The 21,421-nt window shown below is 37.0% G+C and overlaps 1 protein-coding gene across 7 annotated transcripts in view; it reads right to left on the reverse strand.

Annotated features, from left to right (window-relative positions):
- The window catches only part of LOC126858198 (homeobox protein SIX2-like), a 47,327-nt gene that overhangs the window by 7,340 nt on the left and 18,566 nt on the right, over positions 1-21,421 (reverse strand). For 2 of the 7 annotated variants that reach the window (XR_007688627.1, XR_007688621.1), the window contains exons 4-6: positions 13,055-13,511; positions 12,353-12,723; positions 6,520-6,903 (exon numbers count right to left, since the gene is read on the reverse strand). Coding sequence is in view for 1 of the 7 variants with exons in the window: in XM_050608350.1 (XP_050464307.1) it covers positions 12,439-12,723; positions 13,055-13,511 (742 nt within the window). In the remaining 6 variants the exon portion in view is untranslated. Of the gene's footprint in view, positions 1-1,139; positions 1,677-6,519; positions 6,904-8,593; positions 12,724-13,054; positions 13,512-21,421 lie in introns of those variants that run through there. The other 5 variants (XR_007688624.1, XR_007688623.1, XR_007688622.1 and 2 more) reach the window with 5 other exon arrangements.

The raw sequence follows: 21,421 nt of genomic DNA on the forward strand, positions 1-21,421 counted from the left end.
TAATTATTTTTGTTTTAATATAGTAAATACTTCAAATGTAAGTTTTTCTTAAAATAATTCGCATATTATCGAATTATTTAAAAAATCAGCTAATTTATAAAGAGGAAAATTATTACCATCTCTTTAAATGGCACAAATTAACAATATTTTTTCATACCTTTTTTTATATTGAGACACACAAAAGCATCAAAAAATGCTGTATGTAGCTATATGATAATATATGATTATCGCGTTTATTATTTTCTCTCACGCGTTTGATAAAAAATATTAATGTCAAAATTAAAATCAATTATCTGTCATTATATCCGAAGTAATGTAATCTTTTCCGCGACATTACCTTTTCTCTATCGTTTCTACAAGTATCGCAAAGAGGTATAATAGAACAACTGGTTCCCGCCAATAAAAAAAAAAAAAAGAAGAAGTAGATCATGCTGAGGAGGAGAAGATGCAGATGGGCCGTCAGCCTCTTTTCCGCAGGGGCCCGCAATAAATTCAACGAGGGCCGATTCGATAAGGATCGAACCATCGAGCATCGTGGAAGTGCTAAGTAACTACCGATCGTATCAGAGATATACGCGAGAGAATCGCGCGGGCCCCTTTCGCGCATTATACCATGCGGAGATGGATGTATTTATTCTGTTCCGGGGTGCGGAACGATCGGCAGGTCGGTATCCCAAAATCGAAGGGCGACAATGGAGGTGCGAACAGCGTAAACAGTCGCGTTTGACGTTTATGAATCGAATCCCATCACCCCCGTTGTATATAGATGGCAGATAAGGGCGAAAGTCCCGTATCGTAGTTAGTGCCGACTCTCTTAGCAACCCCTGGAGAGCAAGATAAGCGCTCGAAACGCGTACTTCCTTCTTTTCTTTCTCTTATCAACTTTAAGCCTCGTTGAATGCTGGAATGATTTTATAAAATAATATTATTATACAAGATGCTGAAAGAGAGAGAGAGAGAGAGAGATAGAGTTTACTATGTTTATTTTAACATCGAGATATACATATATGCATTTGATATGCTCTAATTATTATTATCTTGACTCAAAACGCTAGAATTAATATATTTAATATCTTTTAATTTTCAAACATACGTTTATATTTATATTACAAAAATTCTATTAAAATAATTGTCGTTGCTGTAATGACATAAACATATATATAATAACATAAATAGATATAATATTTTTGTCAAATTAAAGTAAAATTATGAACTAAAACAAGAATACCAGCTACATATTTTTTTATAAATATTTCATAATACAACATGTTACTTGTGCATTATAAATTAATTTTACACAAAAAACTACGAATTAAAAATGATTAAAAGATTGATATAATAAAAAGATTGATATAAAAATGATAAAATTAATTCAAAAATTTAATTTTAATGATCATTCAATTAACAGCTAACATTATGGGATCTCCGTGCTTTCCCCATATTTGTACGGCGCGTCGATGCATTCGTGCGTTCTATAAAAGATATCCTATTAATTCATCCGATATATTGCAACTGGCTTCGCCGTTTATCCCACAGGAGGATCGCAATTTGTCGTAATGACATTACGTTTGCGTCACCGCGTAGCTTAATCCTATAGACTCCGACCCCATGGAAACTGTCAATCCCCGAGAGTTGTCTACGGGCGAACTCCATTGGACGAATTGCCCGGCCAATCCCTGAACACAAAAATTCGGGGTGTCATTGTATAGAGGGTTCCCGAGATGTTCGACATATGTTTAGTGGGCTGGCGTCTCCATTTCGCTGTAAGGGAATAAATAAGAGGGTGGAACTGGTTTTCGCGTGGATCCACTGTCGATTTATGGCATAAGAATTGCGCGAAACCAGTATATATATATATATATATATATATATATATATATATATATATATAATCTCGTTAATGCAAAGTGATTTTTATAATGACATATTATAAAAAGAATATTTCTCTTTGCGTCAATTATCGCATTTTTTACGAACGAAAGAAAAAAGAAATAATTTTTACATCGACATCTGAGTTCAATGTAATTATATACTGCATTTTAATTCCTAACTTACGAAGCGTTTGACGCGTGAAGTTCCTTCGATACATAAGATCGATAGCAGCACTATTATTTTTTATCGACGATTCTCGCGTTTGAGGTCCAATTATTCGCGAGATTCGGTTACGGGGAGCAATATGTCGGGGCGCCAAGTTAGGATCCGATGCGAGGGCGGGAAAGGGTGTAAGGTGACACCTCCGGGACAGGTCTGGCTTTCCGTCAAGAGCACGTGATCCGAGATAATCATATTCATAATTCGCGAATTCGCAGAACCCGCGTCCGAGTTCGCGACGGAAAAAGAACCACCGCCGAAAGATAACGGAGATCGTTCCTTTTGTAATACAAAGGTCCAAGATGTTCGGACAATTGTTGACGCTCCGACGAAAGACAGAATTCTTTGACAAATGTATTATAAATTATGGTGCATGTATTAATCATCGATATCAAGGAAAGGTTAATCTAACATTTAATTTTTGAAAACATATTCTTTTTTTTCATTTTTCGTCTGTTATTATAAATTTTGATTTATATATTTAAATGACTTATAGAATAAGATTTAGAATTTTTGGAAAATAGTTTGTCTATGACAAAAAAGATGTAATCTTTCGACTGTTGTCAAAAGCATTAAATCTTAAATTTTTCATAAATTACAGATATTTTATTACAGCTTTTTTGTTTAGCTTTGTATCCTCTTATCCTCGTAAATCTATAAACAAAATATCGATTTATATATTGATTTATGAAATTAAAACTCTTATCACGATGTGAAAACTAATTCAGATTTTCGAATATAAACTAGGTGTTAAAAATATTATATCATACAGTAATTAAACAAATTTATATATATATATATCCTATACATAAAACGATTATAATTTTCTGATAACTTTGTGCATTCTTTTCTATACTTTGTACTTTACGACTGAGTATCTTATCGATATCTTCTTCGACAATTACATCAATTAAAATATCCTTTAAATAATAAAAAGTGTCCGTGATTCATTCGAGAGAGAAAAAGAAGAAAGGAGAAGACAAGCGGAGCGAGGAAAGCAGGGACAATCTTTCTGAAGAAAAAAGGCAGAGAACGTATACACGCATACGTACGCTTAAGGGGGGCCCGGCATTGCGTGTGGAGTCCTTACGCGGACGTGTGTATGTTCCAGACGGGGCCCGGGCCCCGGCGTAATCTGACACCAATGGTCCTCTTCCCCCCCCCCCAACCACCTAGTCAGGCCTCCTCGGTCTGTTCGTTCATTCGTTCGCTCGCATCCTCACGTCCCAAACTAAATCATAACCGTATTATGCGGTCCGACAATAGGCTTCTCCCCCTCCCCCCTCCCACCCCTCCCCTCCTCGCGCTTCTCGCCGTACAGCGAGAAGCTGCCTCTAATCCGCCACCGCTCAAACATCTTGCTCATTATCTCTCCGTTTTTGTCTTCCTTTACCTTTGTTTTCTCTCGATGAAACTTTTGCAAACATTTGTACTTTTAGATTAGCTAAGCTTATATATATATATATATATATATATATATATATATATATATATATATATATTTTTCATTAAAATAATGCAAAAAAAAATACCTATTGCTATCTTGAATAAAAAATATATGGATGAATAAATGGATTTATGTAGATTTAGAAAATTTTAAATAACACTCTTTTGCGCGTAATATGTGAAATTATATTTAAAATAATGGATGATTATAATATTGATGATATGAAAAATATGATTATGTGAAGATTTGAAAGTAATGTGGATTTTTTTCAACGAAAAATTATGCTGTTGTAAAGAGTGTATAATAAGTCAAGAAAAAGACTGAATACCGAAATTTGTTGGCGCAACTATTGCACCAACTTTTTTATTCCAAAATATATATAATCATAAGCAATAAGAGAATAAAAATGACTCTATCTCCAGATTTTAATCTTACCGCGAATTATTTTCCTAAAATCTCTAGCCTTATGCATTTTCACAAGTTTCTCTTATCAATCCGATTTCAATCTCACCAGGAATCGCGATGCGCACGTCTACATCTCTATCTCTACGCCACCCATGAAACGTGTCGCGACACGAAGTACCTATCCACCTACGATTTTCCAGAAAGATCCGCCATCGGCCCCCGGGGGAGAACGCCGCGATTTATCTCGCTCTCTTCCCTCTGCGGACTCTCTTTCTCATCCCGCGACACCGGCCTCCGCTTCATCTCGCCTCGCGGCAAAACGTCGGGGACGGAATTTAAATTTCACAAATTAGTCTGTCCATTACACCCTCGGCGTAATCGGGACCGGCTGATCTCTCCCGGACGGGATTTTACGCTTTTTCTTCCTCGCGCCGGTCGCGGACGCGCCGCACGCGGACGGTTCTTGGAAAGCGTGGGTGCCCTCTCTCTATTCTATTCTACTCTACTCTACCAACCAACCGGGCCGGTTAGGACAGGATCACGATCTGGATGCTCACAAATCATAACGCGGGTGCACCGCAGATCTCGCCGCGAGATCCTCGCCTCGGCTCTTCCTCGAGAGACGCGATCCCTCTTGTTTCAGCCGCGCGTTACTTGCGAATCCTTCCTGGATCTCTCGCCCCGATGATGGAAACGCGACCGCATCGTCGTGAATGCACGACACGTCTCGCGATGCTCTATTACTCGATTCCGAAGATCTTTTTAAGATCTTCAAAACTAAAGCATTTAAAAATTAAGAATCTATCAGTCTATAAATATTCATATTATAAATTATAAAGGCATAAATCTTGTACTAGATATTATTACGAGACACTACTTGTCTTAACAGTATAATTTTCCTTTTTTACAAAATTACAAAGAGATTATAAAAAATAATATCTTCATATACATATATAGATTGCCAATAATAATAATATAAACGTAGATAACATAAAAAAATCGATGTGACATCAAGAAAACGTAATAATTTCCCTAGAAGATCCTGCAATATAGATTGAAGCGCGATATTAAGACGCATTCGACGAAGACCTCTTACTTCCCCGACCAGGTGGGAGTTGTTCGTTTTCCGGGGCATCGCCGGCCGATCTCGGCAGAGTCGTGCTCGCGAAACAACGAACTCGATCGAGCAGCGAGACTCGGAGGAGGGGGCCCGAAGAGGGATCGACACGCGGACGTTCTTCGTGCCCGTTTCTAATGGCCCAGGATTTCCTTACACACAAAAGCCCGCGAGGAGAGTGAGTGATCGTCGCGAGGCCCGCGAATAAATTACGTGGCAGCCTATGCGGCTGCATAAATTAATTTCAGTCGGTCGGCCCATAAATATTTCCCCCCTCCCCCCTCCCCCCCCTCGAAATCGTTCCACCGCTCGTCTTCGAGGCGCCCGTCTAAGTCTTCGCCTACAAGCGTGTTAGCCAACATCGTAATTTACATCGATCGCCCATAAGTGGCGGATTTAATGGATTTATACGCCGCCGCGTCAATGATACTCAAATTCGATCTCGCGCTCGTACGAAAAATCCTATCCCGTTAAATCGAAACTCGTTTTTTTCTGTCCTGTAAGAAAAATTTGTACAATGAATTGTATGGAAGAAAGAATTTGTTTTCGCAGGATTATACAAACAAGATTTTTCATCCATAAATATTTTTTACGAATAATAATAGATTACTTTTTAAAGTGTTATTATGATTTAATATAAATTTAATATACATAATTTTTATGAATTATCCGTTTACTTTTTGTAATCTCGTTGTTAATTTTTTTAAAAGCATGCGTTAGGCAATAAAAATGCACTTTGTCTCTTGATATAATTCTATTTACATTATAGAATACTTTCAAATACTATGAGAGTACTAGAGAACAATTCTTTTTATAATAATTCTTTCAATAGCTCTGAAAATAAAAGTAACTTTATCGAGTGACATAAAGACAAAATTACAAAAAAAAATATAGCACGTGATTTGTTACATAAATGCGAGTAGAATCTTTTTCCGATTCGGACTTGATGTTCCGGGAACATCATCGCATACTGCTCGGGACTTCGTGGGGTGGCGTATCGCACACCCATTGTTGCAATTGAGCAGATGCGACGAAAGGCCGGTGGTGCGTTGCAGTTCTCTTCGTGCCTGAATGCACCGTCATTACCGGCACATAATGATCGCATTGTAATAGTATAAAACTTATTATTTTCGTTCTAACGGGAATGCGCCATACAAGAGAAAAAAAGATATATTTGGACATATCACAAGCTTCGCGCCCTCCCATGTGCATGCAGGAGAACGTTTCAGCTATATACGTAATTTAAAAATAAATTATCCACATAATTTAATATTGCTCATAGTTTCAAAGATTAATTATTTATAATCAATTTATAATTCAAAGATATTATTTATAATTTATAATTGTTTATATTATTTATATCGATAATATTTATATTAATATTTTTTAAAACAAATTATTTTTATAGGAAAAAAAGAAAAGAAAATATACAATATTTCTAATAATTGATTATGACAGATTAAATTTTTTTATAACAATATTTTTTTCGCAAAACTCGCGACGAAAAAATAGCGACGGAGAAGAGAACATCGTCCTTTGATCTTACAATGTATCCGAATGAATCCGGAAAGATCGGTGCTGCGGATATGAACTGGTAATTATTTCAAAACGACCGTCCTTCGGCTCGCTATTAGGTCTATCAAACGATCGCGATGAGACAGATAAAATCTTCGTCCTCCTTTTTGTGCCGATATTTACCAGCGTAGTTCAGATAATATCCTCTTCGATCCTGAAAGAGAGCATCTGGCTTCTCCACGTGACCGGACGTCCCTTTGTGTTCGATTTCTTTCTTATCGCAAAGATGATCGCAGCCCGAGTTTGATCAAATTCATCAGACTGCTAGCTGCAACGTATTGACGTTTCGCTCAGAAATTTTTATAAATTTAATTAATGTTCCTAATTTTTTTCCGAGATTTCTCCTAACAATCATGATAAGAAATAAATATGTATATAAATTATGCGTAACAAAGTAACTTCATGAACAATAAAAATAAAAGTAACAAATATACATTGTACCAAAGAAATTTACATTGAAAAAATAAGCAAGAATGGAATTATTTTTCTGAAAAAAATCAACTCTTTTATCGATTATTATTATTTCAATAATAAGAGATTACATATCAGAGTATATTAAAAATCACATATATGCATATATTTTCTTACAAAATTTAATTGTTATTTAGAAAAGATCGTAAATAAGACATTCAACGGAATGAAATTCTTCATGGTTTCTTTGCGTTGATTTCTCATTCGGCTTCCCTTACGGTTTTTCTGAATCCGTCAGCGAGGCGGAATAAGAGCAGTCGACGCATGCTCATCGGCCTGTTATAATTTCGGTTCTATTAGCCGCGCGCGACGGGGCCCTAAGCTCCGAAGGGATTTTCGGAGATCGTAAAGTTAAGCACGGACCCCACAGAGATATATCGTGTGTATGTGCGCGCGTGTGTTTTTATGTTTTTGTATGTGTATGCGCGGCATACGCCGGTTGCGCGGCGTGATGGAACGGGGGCGAGTATGGGCCCCTGCTGAAGAGGGTCCGCGGAGAGAGAGAGAGAGAGAGAGAGCGAAAGAAAAAGAGAGACAGGGAGAAAGAGAGTATACTGTCAAGTAGCATCTTGACACGGGGCTCACAATGGCTACTTGTTAGCGCTCTGCGCCAACAGCGAGGGGAAAACGATCCAGACACTTGCCTTTTTCACATCGTACTCCTGCCCGCGTTACGATTCTCGTTACGATTGCGCCGATCACGTAAAAATATAATCTTGAAAAAGATTTTTATTCAACATCATTGTATTATATCGCGACTATTTTTTCGACTCGTCGTTAGGGATTCAAATCAGTATAATTCCGGTGAAATTCTCATCTCTTCGCTGTATACGCGGAAATGTATCTCTATTTTCTTTATTCGTCGCGAAAAAATTAATTCGACGAATGTAGATTTAAATCCAAATTTTTATTATCTTATCAACTATTGGCGTATTAAATTCAAGATTTTTGAAAGAACATGATTGCGTGAAAATAAGTACGATGTAGTGAGCGTGTTTTGAATGTGCATGGATGAATATGTATATGTAAACATGATCATGGATCTGGATGTAGATGTAAACAAAACGGATAGATGAATAAAAACGTAAATTTCTTGATGCGAATCGGAAGGCAGGGGGGAGGGGGGGGGGCATAAACATATGAATATAAACATGATAAATGCAGACATGAACATAAATAAATGCAAAAATATTAAAATGTAAACATAAACATTCAAATTTTAACATTCAAAGATACGTTGTGTGGTGTACGATTTCGAAACACATTATGCATTTATTTATCGCCGCTTCTTATAAAGATATTGAGATTTATATCTAGACTTTGTTAATTATTGCCCTGCAATTAGTTATTTTTTTTTTTTAGATCAAAAGCATTATCGCGACGCGCGCTACTTACCTCTTCCAGTACTCGGCAGCATCTAAGCAGAAGATATAGGATATTATAAGAGGACGTGTGTGCGTGATAAACGTAGATAACATTTGCATCTCTTACTTTAAATAACATCAACTTTACTCGAATACAGTTCGATCGTACATCGTGATCTCTTAACTTATATCTACTTACGCATCATTTCTCATCTCCCTTTCCATTTTCTCTCGCGTTTACACACACACACACACACATGCACACACTTACACATACAGCTCATCGATACACACATACACACGCTCATGGATAACGACGTTCATATTCATTCTCGGCAATTCGTCTTAGTTAATTGTGCAACGTTAGGTTTGTCCGCTAAAATACACGAATGAAAACTGGAGAGGACCAAGATGATGATAATGATCATTAATAATCGTCCTTGCGTCGCGCGCACGCTTCTCCTCTCGTTCACATTCGCATCCTCGATGCTCTTCCGCTGCTTCCGTTTGTATGCGCGAGTTGCATGCGAGTGCGTAATTTGTGCATGAGTCTCATTATGATTAACATCCTATACGTAAAAATTAATTCTTTAACTTTGGTCGAATCGCAGCGTTCGTTTCGTAAAAAATTTCTAACTTTCCATCATAATTACTGCTCTTGCAAGCCTAAAAAAATATCTCGAAAGTAATGACGAAGTACGTATGGAGAAAAAGAAACTTCAAAAAAAAAAAAAAAAAGTAAAAAATTGAGAAAGAGCCAGTCGGAAGCTGTCCATTTGTGCACCATAACTTGTGTATACGGATACTCTTGAACGATAGATACAATTCAAATGCGAGAAAATAAAATAATAGTCGTTCCAATAATAATTTGTCCAGCGTTCATCAGCCGAAGCATACACGTTAAAACAACTTATCAATTTTATCAATAATTTGTCCGTTTAAGAGAGCTTGCTTGCTGCTTATACGAGGCACTAACGTAAAGCTTGATTAAAATTATCGTGTTTTTACGAACGCAAAACTGCAAAAGAATGATGGCTTATTTCAGAGTTTCGATTGATCCTTACGTCTAATGTAATTTGATAAAACGTACGAGCTAACGATATTGGCTTTAACTTTGAGCTTTTAAAAATTGATCAGCAAATCATTTTTATAAAAATAAAAGAAATTTTTCTATTTCAGATACTCCGAACAATTAAAAAAAAAAATCTTATTTCTCGAATGCAAGGTTTTTTAATTGCGTCGTGAATTCTGTCAACTAGCGGAAGATTTTGTATTATTCTTAGAATTACTGTTTTACTGTGTCTCTTTTATCTATCTTCATTCAGATACATTCTATATTAATCGATTCCTTTTACGAATCGTTAATATTCTCTCTATTGTAACGCATATTGTGGCACTTTCGAATTGTCGAATAAATATCATAACGTAATTTTTTGTAGATGCGCGATTATTTTAGTAAAGATTAACAAGGATCACGCAGAACGCGATGAATGTGAAAGGTGCAAAATGAAAATAACGCCGGTAGGTTCTGTGCCATAAGATCGAAGATATTATTATTTTTTATCCTACATCTATCTCTTTCCTTTCATCTCGATTCTATCCCCTACCCTGTTTCGTCCCGAGGACTCTCTCGTAAGGGAAATCCTTTCTCTCCTCGACATATCCTAGATAAGAATCTACAAGGCAATGTCGCAGCTAACGGAATATTCAGGACATCAGGCGTGCGAGATGTTTTACGAATGAAAAGTCGACATTTTGAGATAAATTAAAACGTCACTCTGTATAGCGTTTTAAAAGCGACTTTATCCAATAATGATTTTTCTGCCGTTCTTTACGCATTAAAATTATTTAAACAAAAACATTAAGCAAATTACAGTAAGTTAATTTTATTTTTTCATCGTAAAAAAATAAAAATCACATCGTTTAAAAAAGAAAATACCCGCAATGATCGATAATAAAAAAAAAAAAATATTTTTGTGAGCAAGAAAGCAATTTAATATATTTTTCACTTGAATAATAAATTAACAATTCATCTCAATATCCCGACTTTTCTATCTCTACATACTCTCATCTTTCTTCTTCCTGTTCCCTCTTACATTCTTTCCTCTTCGCGCAACATATACATTCTCGTTCTTTCTTTCTCTCATTGTCTTTAGATATATTTATTTACAGACTGCGAACTGCGGTTAAATGATAACTTACGCGCTATCTTATATAATGCGACGAGCATTCACTGTCTACTGGGGATACCCTAAAGTTTCATACCCATCTCTAATTGCTTTTTTATTCAATTTAATCACTACACGCGATATCACATTTTTTATCAATAATAATCACTCTTGATGTAATATATATTCTTGTGATAATAACTTTTTGATAATAACTATACTTTCTCATTCCTCACACAAACCACGCATCTATGGAATGTGAATTATAGAAATAATAAAACATATTGACGTATTTTATTTTTGCTCTTCCAAAAAAATCCCGAATAATTTTCTAAGAAAATTATTGAGTCAGAGTGCTCAAATTATTGAACATCAGAAATATAGGTTAACTTTCATCGCTAAAATGTCAATTTAAGATTTCGTAATTGTTTAATCACGAAATCCAATCAACGATTCGGGAACACCCGGTAGGCAGCGAACAAGGACGAGATTAACTTAATATATGTCGAATGCATGTGTATTATACATATGTACATACAGGACAAACACAAAAGCGTACGATGTAAGAGGAGCGTAATTGATTACGGTTAATTAATTAGTAGGCAGGTCAAATCTATGAGATAAGGGAGGCAGGAAGGGACGATAGGGGGAATGATCGGAATCTGTCGCTTATATTCTGCGTGCGTTAAAAAAAAAAGAAACATTATCTTTGTGCAATTTATTCCGCGCGGACAAAAAAAAAAAAACGGAAAAGTACGGCGCCAAGAATACGGAACAGAAAAGCTGGAGGCAGAATTTTTTACCTCCATTGTTTACTTATGGAAATAGTGGTAAACACAAGCCGGTCTAGCCGGCTTGTCACGAGAGTTTACGAACTGGGAAAGTAAAATGCTAATATGTCTTTTGCTATATTTCGTTCGGAAACGTCATCTTCGTCTCGGTATCTTTTGATTCAGATTCTCGGACATCCTTAGTATAGAAAATCGTTTCATAGAAAATTCAAGAATTTTTATACATATAGATAAAAAAATATTTTTTTGTCTGAAAATAAAACAGATGATTTTTACTAAACAAGTGTCTTTCTTCTTCAAGAGAATCCTGATTATTTAAAATATAACATACTAATTCATATTAAAGTTATGTATATAATTTATTTAAATAATTTTATAATTCATATATTATACATAACTAGAGAAAATATACTAAAGAGCGGCTTTTTCCAATAGTAATTATTTATACGTTTATTCTCCTATTTTCTTGGTATATCTATAAAAAAACTAATTTACGCAATTAAAAAAATTGTTTTGAACACCGAGACAGACACGACGTTTAACAGACAGTTATTTTTGACGCTCTTCATACGCTTTAAAAACCCACTGAAGAAAAGCTCACGAAACGATATATCCGTACAGAACTGTCCTTCCTATTTATCTGAACATTATTGGATCGCCAAGGAATTATTGCCACGATAAAAAAAAATTTTTAACTTAAAGTTCTTTCATTATTTAATAATTGCATTAACAATAAATTGAAATCGCGCTCACTGGATTGCTCGTTTAATAATAATTTTTATTAATATTTTAAATAATTTTACATCTTTTTATAATACACTTTAAGCAAACTTCAATATCAATAAGATAAGATTTTCCTTATCATTCTTTGGTGATAATTTATTGACGATCCAAATAATATCACAGCAACTATTCAAGAATACCTTGATCAACCGGAAGTCTTGCGCCTCACTGATGTGCATTAAGTCTTCTCCTGGCTTCTTTTGCTTTGAGTGCTTGGGGCCCAAGGTCACAAGGAATGGTATTCGCCCAACACGAGGCCGCTGTGGTAACTCGCGTGCGACGTCGACATCCCCATGGAGCCCATGCCCTGGTAAGCGCCCATGCCCATGCCGTTCATCGACATAGTGTTCATGGTGTTGACACCTTGCATAGTATTGGATAACATCGTTGAGGGACCCATCGGACTTAACCCGCCCATGGAAGGTGCGATCGCGCCCATCTGCATCGACGTCGCCGTGTGTGGCAAGGACTTCTGCAGATCCGCGGAGGTCGGCGTGCCGATTAGATAGTCCTATCACAGAAAAGAATGATTTCTTCATATTTGTCTCATCATTTCCATGATGTCAATGGAAGGAACATGTGTGTGTATGTATATATGTTCGAATTTTACATTTATAAATTTTTGAAAAGAGTCGAAAAGATCTTACATTTTTAGATATATCTTTAAAAATTTGATATCTTTGAATATTTACTTTAATTTTTTTTATAGAACAACATAATATTTTTCTATAAGACAAAACCGTAACATTTTTCTTTAAGAAAACGCGCCCGCGGAAAAAGATACGAGAAATCCTCGTTTTAATGAACGTAAATTAAAGAAACATAAAAAAGATGTTTCTTACCTGCGGGCTGTAGTACTGCATGTAATCCAGCTGACTCTTCTGTTGAGCGCAGCTGGGCGGTGGTGGCAAGGTAGCGGTGGGATGAACGAGTCCATGAGCGCCGTGGGTGCCGACTTGGATATGGTGCTGCAACTGATGATGGAGGTTCCTCTTGTCATCGCCGCTCTCGCTGCTCGTATCGTGGTGCTGCATGTGCGGGTGGCTCAAGGACGTGCCGTGACTCTGGTGATACGAATGCGGGCTGGAGACCGTGACCGGAGGCGGAAGCTGGTACATGCCGGAGGTTTGCTGGTGGTCCACCATCTGCTGCTGCTGTTGCTGCTGCTGCTGCTGCTGAACGGCGCAAGAGGACGGCTGTTGCTGTGGCTGCTGTCCGGATTGCCGCTTCGTCTCATCGCCGCTCTCGCTGCTGGAGTCTCCTAAGCCCCCGCCGTGAGTCTTGTCCTCCCTCTGTCCACTGAAACAGCAAAGCGGCGTTTTTGCCTTTTAAAAAAAGACAGCAATCTTTATTTCTTTTTTTTTTTTTTTTTGAAGATTTATATTTTGCATAAATAAAAAGGCGCGTTGCAAAGTAAATTGCGAACAAAGAGCAGTGAATTGGACGCAAACCGGTTTAAACAAATTTTTATGTTGATCATATCATTATCATACATCGCGTTTAAGCTATTATGTTAATTATATCCAATTATGTGCTTTGTCGTTGTCAAATATAATATTTAATGGTCGTATCTATCTTCTCTCGCTTTAAGTCATGCTCTCTATTACCTATGTTTGAGAAATTATTAATCCTTTACTGTAAAAGAAAATTAAAATATTATTAGCCTAAATCTTCTAATTATTCCAAGCAGAGTTTTCATCGAGTATACCACGCGTGTATCGAGCAAAGTAGACACAAACGTAATATACGTTCGTCATCGATCCCTCCTTATTAGCCACACGTTCTCCATCATTCTATTATGAAGATATCCCAGGGGCCCGATTTAATTGCGTTCGCGAGCGCGAGCACCGCATTAAACCGCCGCCTCGCGATAATCCGGCGATGTCGATCGACTGGGGAATGGAAATAATATCGCCTAAGATAACACCAGCACAGGCACGTAAAGTACTGAGAAAAGGGTATATCCCGTACTTGTGAATTAAGGGCGGGCACCGAGTAGAGAAGGAGGGTAAGATTTTAAAGAAACGCGCAATGGAAAGGAAAAGAGAACGGAAGAAAAAAAGAGAGAAAAGAGAGAGAGAGAGAGAGAGAGAGAGAGAGAGAGAGAGAAAAGGCGAGAGAAACGCTCTTGGCGTCTCGTAAACTCAATTTAGCAAGCTGGACCTCCTCGAAGTACGTGGAGATCCACGGATCCGGCCGAGCTTCCCCCTTCGTTTACCTCTCTTTCTACCTTTTCCTCTCCCCTTCCTTGTCTATCTCCTCCAGGTACCCAGCAATCGTTAAGCGCTTGTTTTACAAGTCGTTTAGACGCGAGACCGGTGATATCGCACTGTTCAAGGCAAGTGCTGCGACACTTGTCTCTACGGGGTGTTTTCGAGAACCGGTCTTTGAGTACAAGAGAGGAACTACCAAAATGATAAGAGAACACGGAAAACATCTTGAGCATTGCAACTTTGTAGAAAGTAAAAATATATCACTGCAAAGAGTTTCCAAGATATTTTGCACAATTGCATAACATTGGGATAAAGTAGATATATTCAGACATTATATAATATCTAAATATAAATATGTGTATAAATAGTTTTAAATAGTTTAATATTATACTTATATCCATTTTTATTAGATGTTACAAATGTATTTAAATATACAAAAGCAAGGATTTAAGTCAACACATTGTAAATTTGAATTGTTTCGATAAATGTGATAAATACAAAAAATATTATCTTTATTAATGACACTAGAATAATTGCGGTTATTAGTGTAAAATTTGTCTTTTACCTATTGCAAACTATATGAAAAATAAATTTATCAATATCAATTTTTACATTAACGATGTAAGATCCTAATTAATTGAGTCACGATTTTTGTATCGCCATATGTATATAATAAGAGAAAGATATATTCTCTACACACCGAGAGATGATTAGAAACTGCTGTTTATCCCATTGATCTTTTTCATACCACCAGTTAAAAGATGCTATCTATATGATTGTAAATATGTACTGGTTTCCAATTCCTGCGAACGCGAGAGATAAAATGTCTAATTAGTCGGGATGTCGCCCTTTGTATTCTAGCATTAAGACCCCATGTACACCAAAACGACGTAGGACCGAGGAGTCTATCGGATTGATCTTTTTTCGTATCACCCGTTACATGGTGGAATCTATAACCGGATGGAGGTGTCCCCAGGTATGCCTTATCTGTCCGTGGATCGCGCAGTAAATTTATCCGCGTTGCATCGCACGGCTACGAAAAAGAACGGAATCTTTCGGGGTTATTATTATTTTCATTAGAATTTGTGACTCATCGCGTGCAAAAGGCATTTATTTTGAAGCCGTGACACCTATACTCCGCGTCTCCGGATCGACGCTTCTTCTCTGTTCTTTTTCTCCTCTTCGGCGTGACCACGTAAGATCGAAGGGGTACAGGTCTTTTAAATGTTGAAGCTTTGACTTGATATAACTTCAAAGAGAATAATTAATAATTATCTCCATGCAATTTATCATTCAGATATCTTTGCACGAATCCCTTCAATCGCCTCGCCTCTGTTATTTTCTTCAATTCTTTATATAACGATATGCATCTGCTAAATTTAATTGGACATCTTGTTATCGTGAAAAAAAAAATCGATTGCGTAAAAATACGCACGAAATATCAAGAATCAGCCGTTAGTTAATTTCTACCTTTAAATCAATCTTTAATTAAACCTTCAATTAATGGGAATAAATTTTATAATTAAAATACTTATATTAAAATTAGTTAAGTAAAATAAAAGAGATATTTTATGCGTGTAATTAGCATACATCATTTAATTGCGCTATATATAAAAATAATAATTTTTTTATTTTAGACATTTCGTTTATGTTTCTGTCGCGCGCGCGCGCGCCCATGTTTAGATCAACGTCAAGGATTATAAAAAATGCCGGGAATGCGACGAGATTCTATCTGCGGACAGTTCTACGTGAGATGCCGTTGTCTCACGAAAAGTGGACAAATCGATCTTGGCGACCGCCGCGGAATTTCAAAGTAAATCTTATTTACGAACGGGCCGATTAATGAAACCATAGTCGTGCCTTCGCCGATGGTTATCTCCTTCGTATCATAAAGTTGAGATCAATGACTTTGGCTATTAAGTCATTGAAGAAAGTAAATCAAATGTGAGTAACTTTTTTCATAGCAAATTTAAATTATCTGTATAAAATATTATTAATTCTTCTTTTATTAATTAATTGTTTTGTTTATTAATAAATTTATTGATTATCTAAATTACCGTATCCTATATTTGGCATATATATATAATATTAAGTATATTTAAATGAAACATCACAGATTTTAGTCTATGTTTCAGTTGAACGTACCTTATTCAATTTCATTTATTCTATGCGTAATTTATCTATATTAATCAGATTAAATTTATAATTTATAATGAGATTAAAATCCGTGCGTAATTATTTTATGCATTTTTTGTCTCATATTTTCTTTTAACTTTGATAAAATTGTCTTACAAATCTGCGTTATCAAACCTCAGGAACGAGCGAGGTTGATGATATAGTGTCGATCTAACAAATTACATCGTATACTGTACGAGCAGCTTTATAGAAGGTGTCTTTAATTGAGTGGCGCAAATCACGTATAAATAACTGAGGAAACGCGACGCCACAGCTGCTCATTCACGACGATCGATTTCGGGGTGAGAAAAGCGTCGGGTCTATGTGTAGTATGTATATATATATACACACACACACACACACAATATATACATGTAATATATATATTGTATTGTGTATATACGAGCGTATATAGACTGTCAGGTATTAGCATAATTTCTAATTTAATTTCTCGATAAATTCCTGATCGCACGCTCGCCTCGAAATGAGATGCTATCGCGACACCACTAATTCGCGTGTCTAAGTTTATATCGCCTGGGACCGGTACGAGAGACCCGATAGCATCTTCCCCTTCTCTCTCTCTCTCTCTCTCTTTCTATACCGTGGTTTCCTCATAAAATCGGATTATATCGCCCCTGTGTTGTCGCACACTTTATTCCAGTCTACGTGCGATATCCTCCCGTGGAAATAAGTTTAGGCCAGAGCGCTATTGCAGACTCATAACAGATTTTTTTTTTTTCCGTTTATCTCTCTTTCTCTACTTTTTTCTCTGAAATTTTCCGTATCATTAATAATTTTCGAGCGAATAAAAATTGTTAATTTTTCAAGATTCATATGTGATATATCGAGAAACTGGCAACTAGTATATGAGAAAAAATTTACTGGATCAGCAAGTCTTCTAAATCTACAAGTTAGTTTAATTTAAGCGTGTTTCTTCTATGTAACTTTCAAATTTATTTTTCGCATTCCAAATATCCCACGCAACCGTCGCGCACTTCGCCCTCGAAGAGACCGCCAGTTTTGCCTCCGGGATTACTTAACTCGCTGAAGAAGGCAGAAAGGCAAACTTCGGGATCCGTGGAGAGCAAATTGAAAATCGGCTGACTCGTTTGTCGGCCTCGAAATCTCAAGGGAAGAAACGGCGGATTTTCCTGTGGCAACTCCGGAGGATGAGGGATCCCGCGCGTCCACTCCTCTCGGCAGGTGAGCACGAGGAAGTTACTGGCAGCTGATTCCATAAGCAGATAGAGAGAAGGAAAGTTTCCCGGGCCTAAAATAATGGGAGGCAGCGTACCGTGTACACACTGTACGAGCCTCTGTTTGTAAACTTATGGCTCTCGCCTTTTCTCTACCTGCAGGCTCTTCAATCCTGTCCGTGAAAAACGTCCGGGCGAATTTCTCGCGCGAACATGGGATCATCCGCACGAAATTCACCAGCGCAAGAAAATCCGCCAGGGATTATAACTGATGTAATTTTGACAGATTCGGTTTCCGGTATTGTAAATGATAAGTGTACCTCAAACTATAATGATCGACGTGTTTCTATTACGTGTAAACAGTAGTCAAAATTTTCCTTTTAAATAGAAACTGATATATTCCCCAAAGAGAGAGAGAAAAAGAGAGAATAATAATAATTAAAATTATATTCCATCGTTTTAAAATACTTAGAATTATCATGTCGATAGTAAAAGTCATTTTTTTTACACGGTAGATTATCATGCAAAAAATTTACAAAAGTTGTTTAATTTAATTCATAGCTTTCATCTATAACAGCGATTGATGCATAACTTGATGATTTTTCGAGTTGTAGATTTCGCGCGAGTCATAAAATCGCGATAATAAAACGAAGAGTAGAAATTCTCAAATGAGAAGCACGTAAATAAAATAGGAAAAGATTACGATATGACACTCATTGATGCACGTCGGGAATTATTTCGATGATAAATGACGCGTCACGTTATTTCACTTATTATAATTTGATATAATTTGACCTAATAGGATAATGCATCACAAAGTCTGTCAAAGAATCCGTGTTCTCGTGCCAATTGTTGTACGTGCAAGTTTGCAATGTGTTTAAATTCGATTCATAAATCAACAATGTATTGAGGAAGACTGTGCCAGTTTTGCGCGAACAGTTTTGCAGCACAACACATGTTATCTCGAGGCAGATAACTCGTAAATTCCTGCAAAATCGCTTGGGATAAATGCTTAATTCTGGCACCAATAACTACTCTACGAATGCAAAACAAAGCTATTATTTTTTTAAATTGAAAAATAGGGAGATGGTATTATTTTTGTATTATAATATTATAATCTTTTTTATTTTTATTTTCTCGAATCATGATAATAGATTAAACGCACGAATTTAATGGATTTTTATTCAAATATTCAGGTTTCAATTTTTTTATTAAATAATTTTTTTAATTTTTTAAATTTTTAATAATTTTTAATAATTTTCAAATAAATAATTTATTAAAAAGAAGTCTAAACAAAATTATATATATATAAAAAAAAAAAATTCTTTTACCTCCTTGTCTAACATAAATCCGATAAAAGAAGAGATTTATATCCTGTACATCCATACTACAATATACATTACTTATTATTATGACAAATATAATATAAAATTAACATTCTCTAAATTCACATTTACTACAAAAAAAGTTTCCACGTTCGTATTAGAGAGAACAAAATCTTCGTACAGCGTGAGAATTTCGATAAAAAATGAAAGCCCGTTCATTCGTATTTCTTTTTCTCTATTTGAATACGCCACCAACCGTGGTGGTCGTCGACTCGGTGGCCGGTCCAGCTCGCTGTTTTCCATAGATCTATCAGAGACGCATCGTTATTTACGACGGATCGACGAGATAGCCGCAGGTAGGAGACGCGTCCTCGCGCTCGTATTAGAAAGCGCGCCGCGGCGTTAAAACGCTTTTGCTGTTTTGGAATTTTTTAATCCGGATTACGCCGAACCTGCCGGTAGTTTTCGATGTACCGCAAGTGTGTCGCACACGAGCGTATGGGGATCTCTGTCATCATCTCGTCTCGTCAATCCGTCGGCGTCGTATGTGATCCCGTTGCCGAGGGACCACGCGTGAAGCGGATTTAATCCCGGAAGAAGCCCCAGGCAAGCCAAAGAAACACGCAGCGCGAGTCCTCGTTCTTAAAGATTTTTAGATTCACGTGTATAATAGACAAAAGTGGAAATATTTGATGATGATTTCATATCAAGTGCAAAGTCGCAAGTAGAGGATCGGCCAAAACAAAAATATGTCAATGCATATCAGAGATCTTATGTCATTAATTCTGAATTAATTCACGATGGATATTTTATTAAGAATTCTTATTTCAAAAAGAAAAAAAAAAAAGAAAAGAAAAGAGCAAACGAAGTTTAGAATTACCCGATTTTGTGATTTCGAAGAATGTATGTTCCAAATTGAACGTGTATCTCAATTTGGCCGATTCCCTTACTCTCGAAGGAGTAAGGGACGCGCCCGCGCGCTGATCGAAGAGGATGAACGCCCAACCGCAAACCACCACAAAGGATTCGTCTGAGATTGAAAGGCGCCACTGAATGCGCAATGCCCCTCGACCGCCCTTTCGCCGAAGAAAAAAAAAAAGAAAAAAGGAAAAACAGAGCGAGAGCGAGAAAGAAAGAGACGGGCACGGCCATGTTGGATCGTCTCAGCCATTTTTGGGGACGAAAAAAGGCGCGATGAGGGGGGGGGAAGCGGAGGGGAGGCATGCTCGGTGAAAACCGCTTTGAAGAAGACCATGTCAAATCTGACAGCTCGCGGGAAGGGTCCACATGTGGGCACGTAAGGGCCGAAAGGGCCCGCCTCGTTCCCGCTGCTGCCGTTGAAAAAGAGAACGAGCCGCTCGAGTCCCCCTTCGTTTCCACCCCGCGATCCCTCGTCTCTTCCTCTTCTTCTTGTTCGGAACCGTGGGGGACAGAGGGGCATTCATTCATGCACGCATTCCCAGAATGCAACGCGCGTGCGAATGTGTCCAGTACACGCACGGGGCCCCAGGAGGGGATCCGCGTGGAGGGACATGGCGGAGAGGATGGGACGACTATTTTCACTACGTGGATCTACAGGACGAAAAACGAGTCAAACCAAAGAAATGGTGGAATACAATAAATGCTATGTATAATAAGCAGAAAATTAAAAAAAAGCTAATATTATTGTTGTAGTTTCTTCGTTAAATATATTGTTTTTCGCACTGAAAATGAAAATGTATGTACGATTTTTGAGAGAGAATGAGAAGTGAAGAAAATTGCGAGAGAATATGTTTCTACATAAAAGAAATCTAGCTGTAGTTAAAAATTAATAATACAGACAATTGTAAAAAGAAAATTAATAAAGTAAAATAACATCAACCCTTCAAAATTATCTTGAAAATCCTGATTTGTCAAAAAGTGTGTCAAAAATCAAGCGTGAGACGAGTATACAACAAATTCTTATATATAGCTCTCCAAAAAAGTGCGATAGAGGTAAAGAATATTAAAAACTAAAAGAGATATAAAAAAAACTTTGATGCACTCTCGGAAATTGAATCTATAAATACAAGCGAATGCGTGAATTTTTTTTTTTTTTCATTTTTTGGTGCCGACACAGTTTCAAGAAAATAAACGCATTTTTACATCGTGAAAATTGCATAAGCCAAGTATCTTGGTTCGACCTTGGCGAGGTTGAGCCGCGCCCAATTCCCGCATGCTAGTATGACATGGAAGTGACGCGTCGTCGCGGAAAATTGCGCGACGTCTGAACGATTTCCTTGAGTCTGTCTCTCCTCTCTTGTCTCGGTCTTTCGAGAGAC

Source organism: Cataglyphis hispanica, chromosome 2 (genome assembly GCF_021464435.1).
Source record: "Cataglyphis hispanica isolate Lineage 1 chromosome 2, ULB_Chis1_1.0, whole genome shotgun sequence".
In the NCBI taxonomy this organism is placed as follows: Eukaryota; Metazoa; Arthropoda; class Insecta; order Hymenoptera; family Formicidae; genus Cataglyphis; species Cataglyphis hispanica.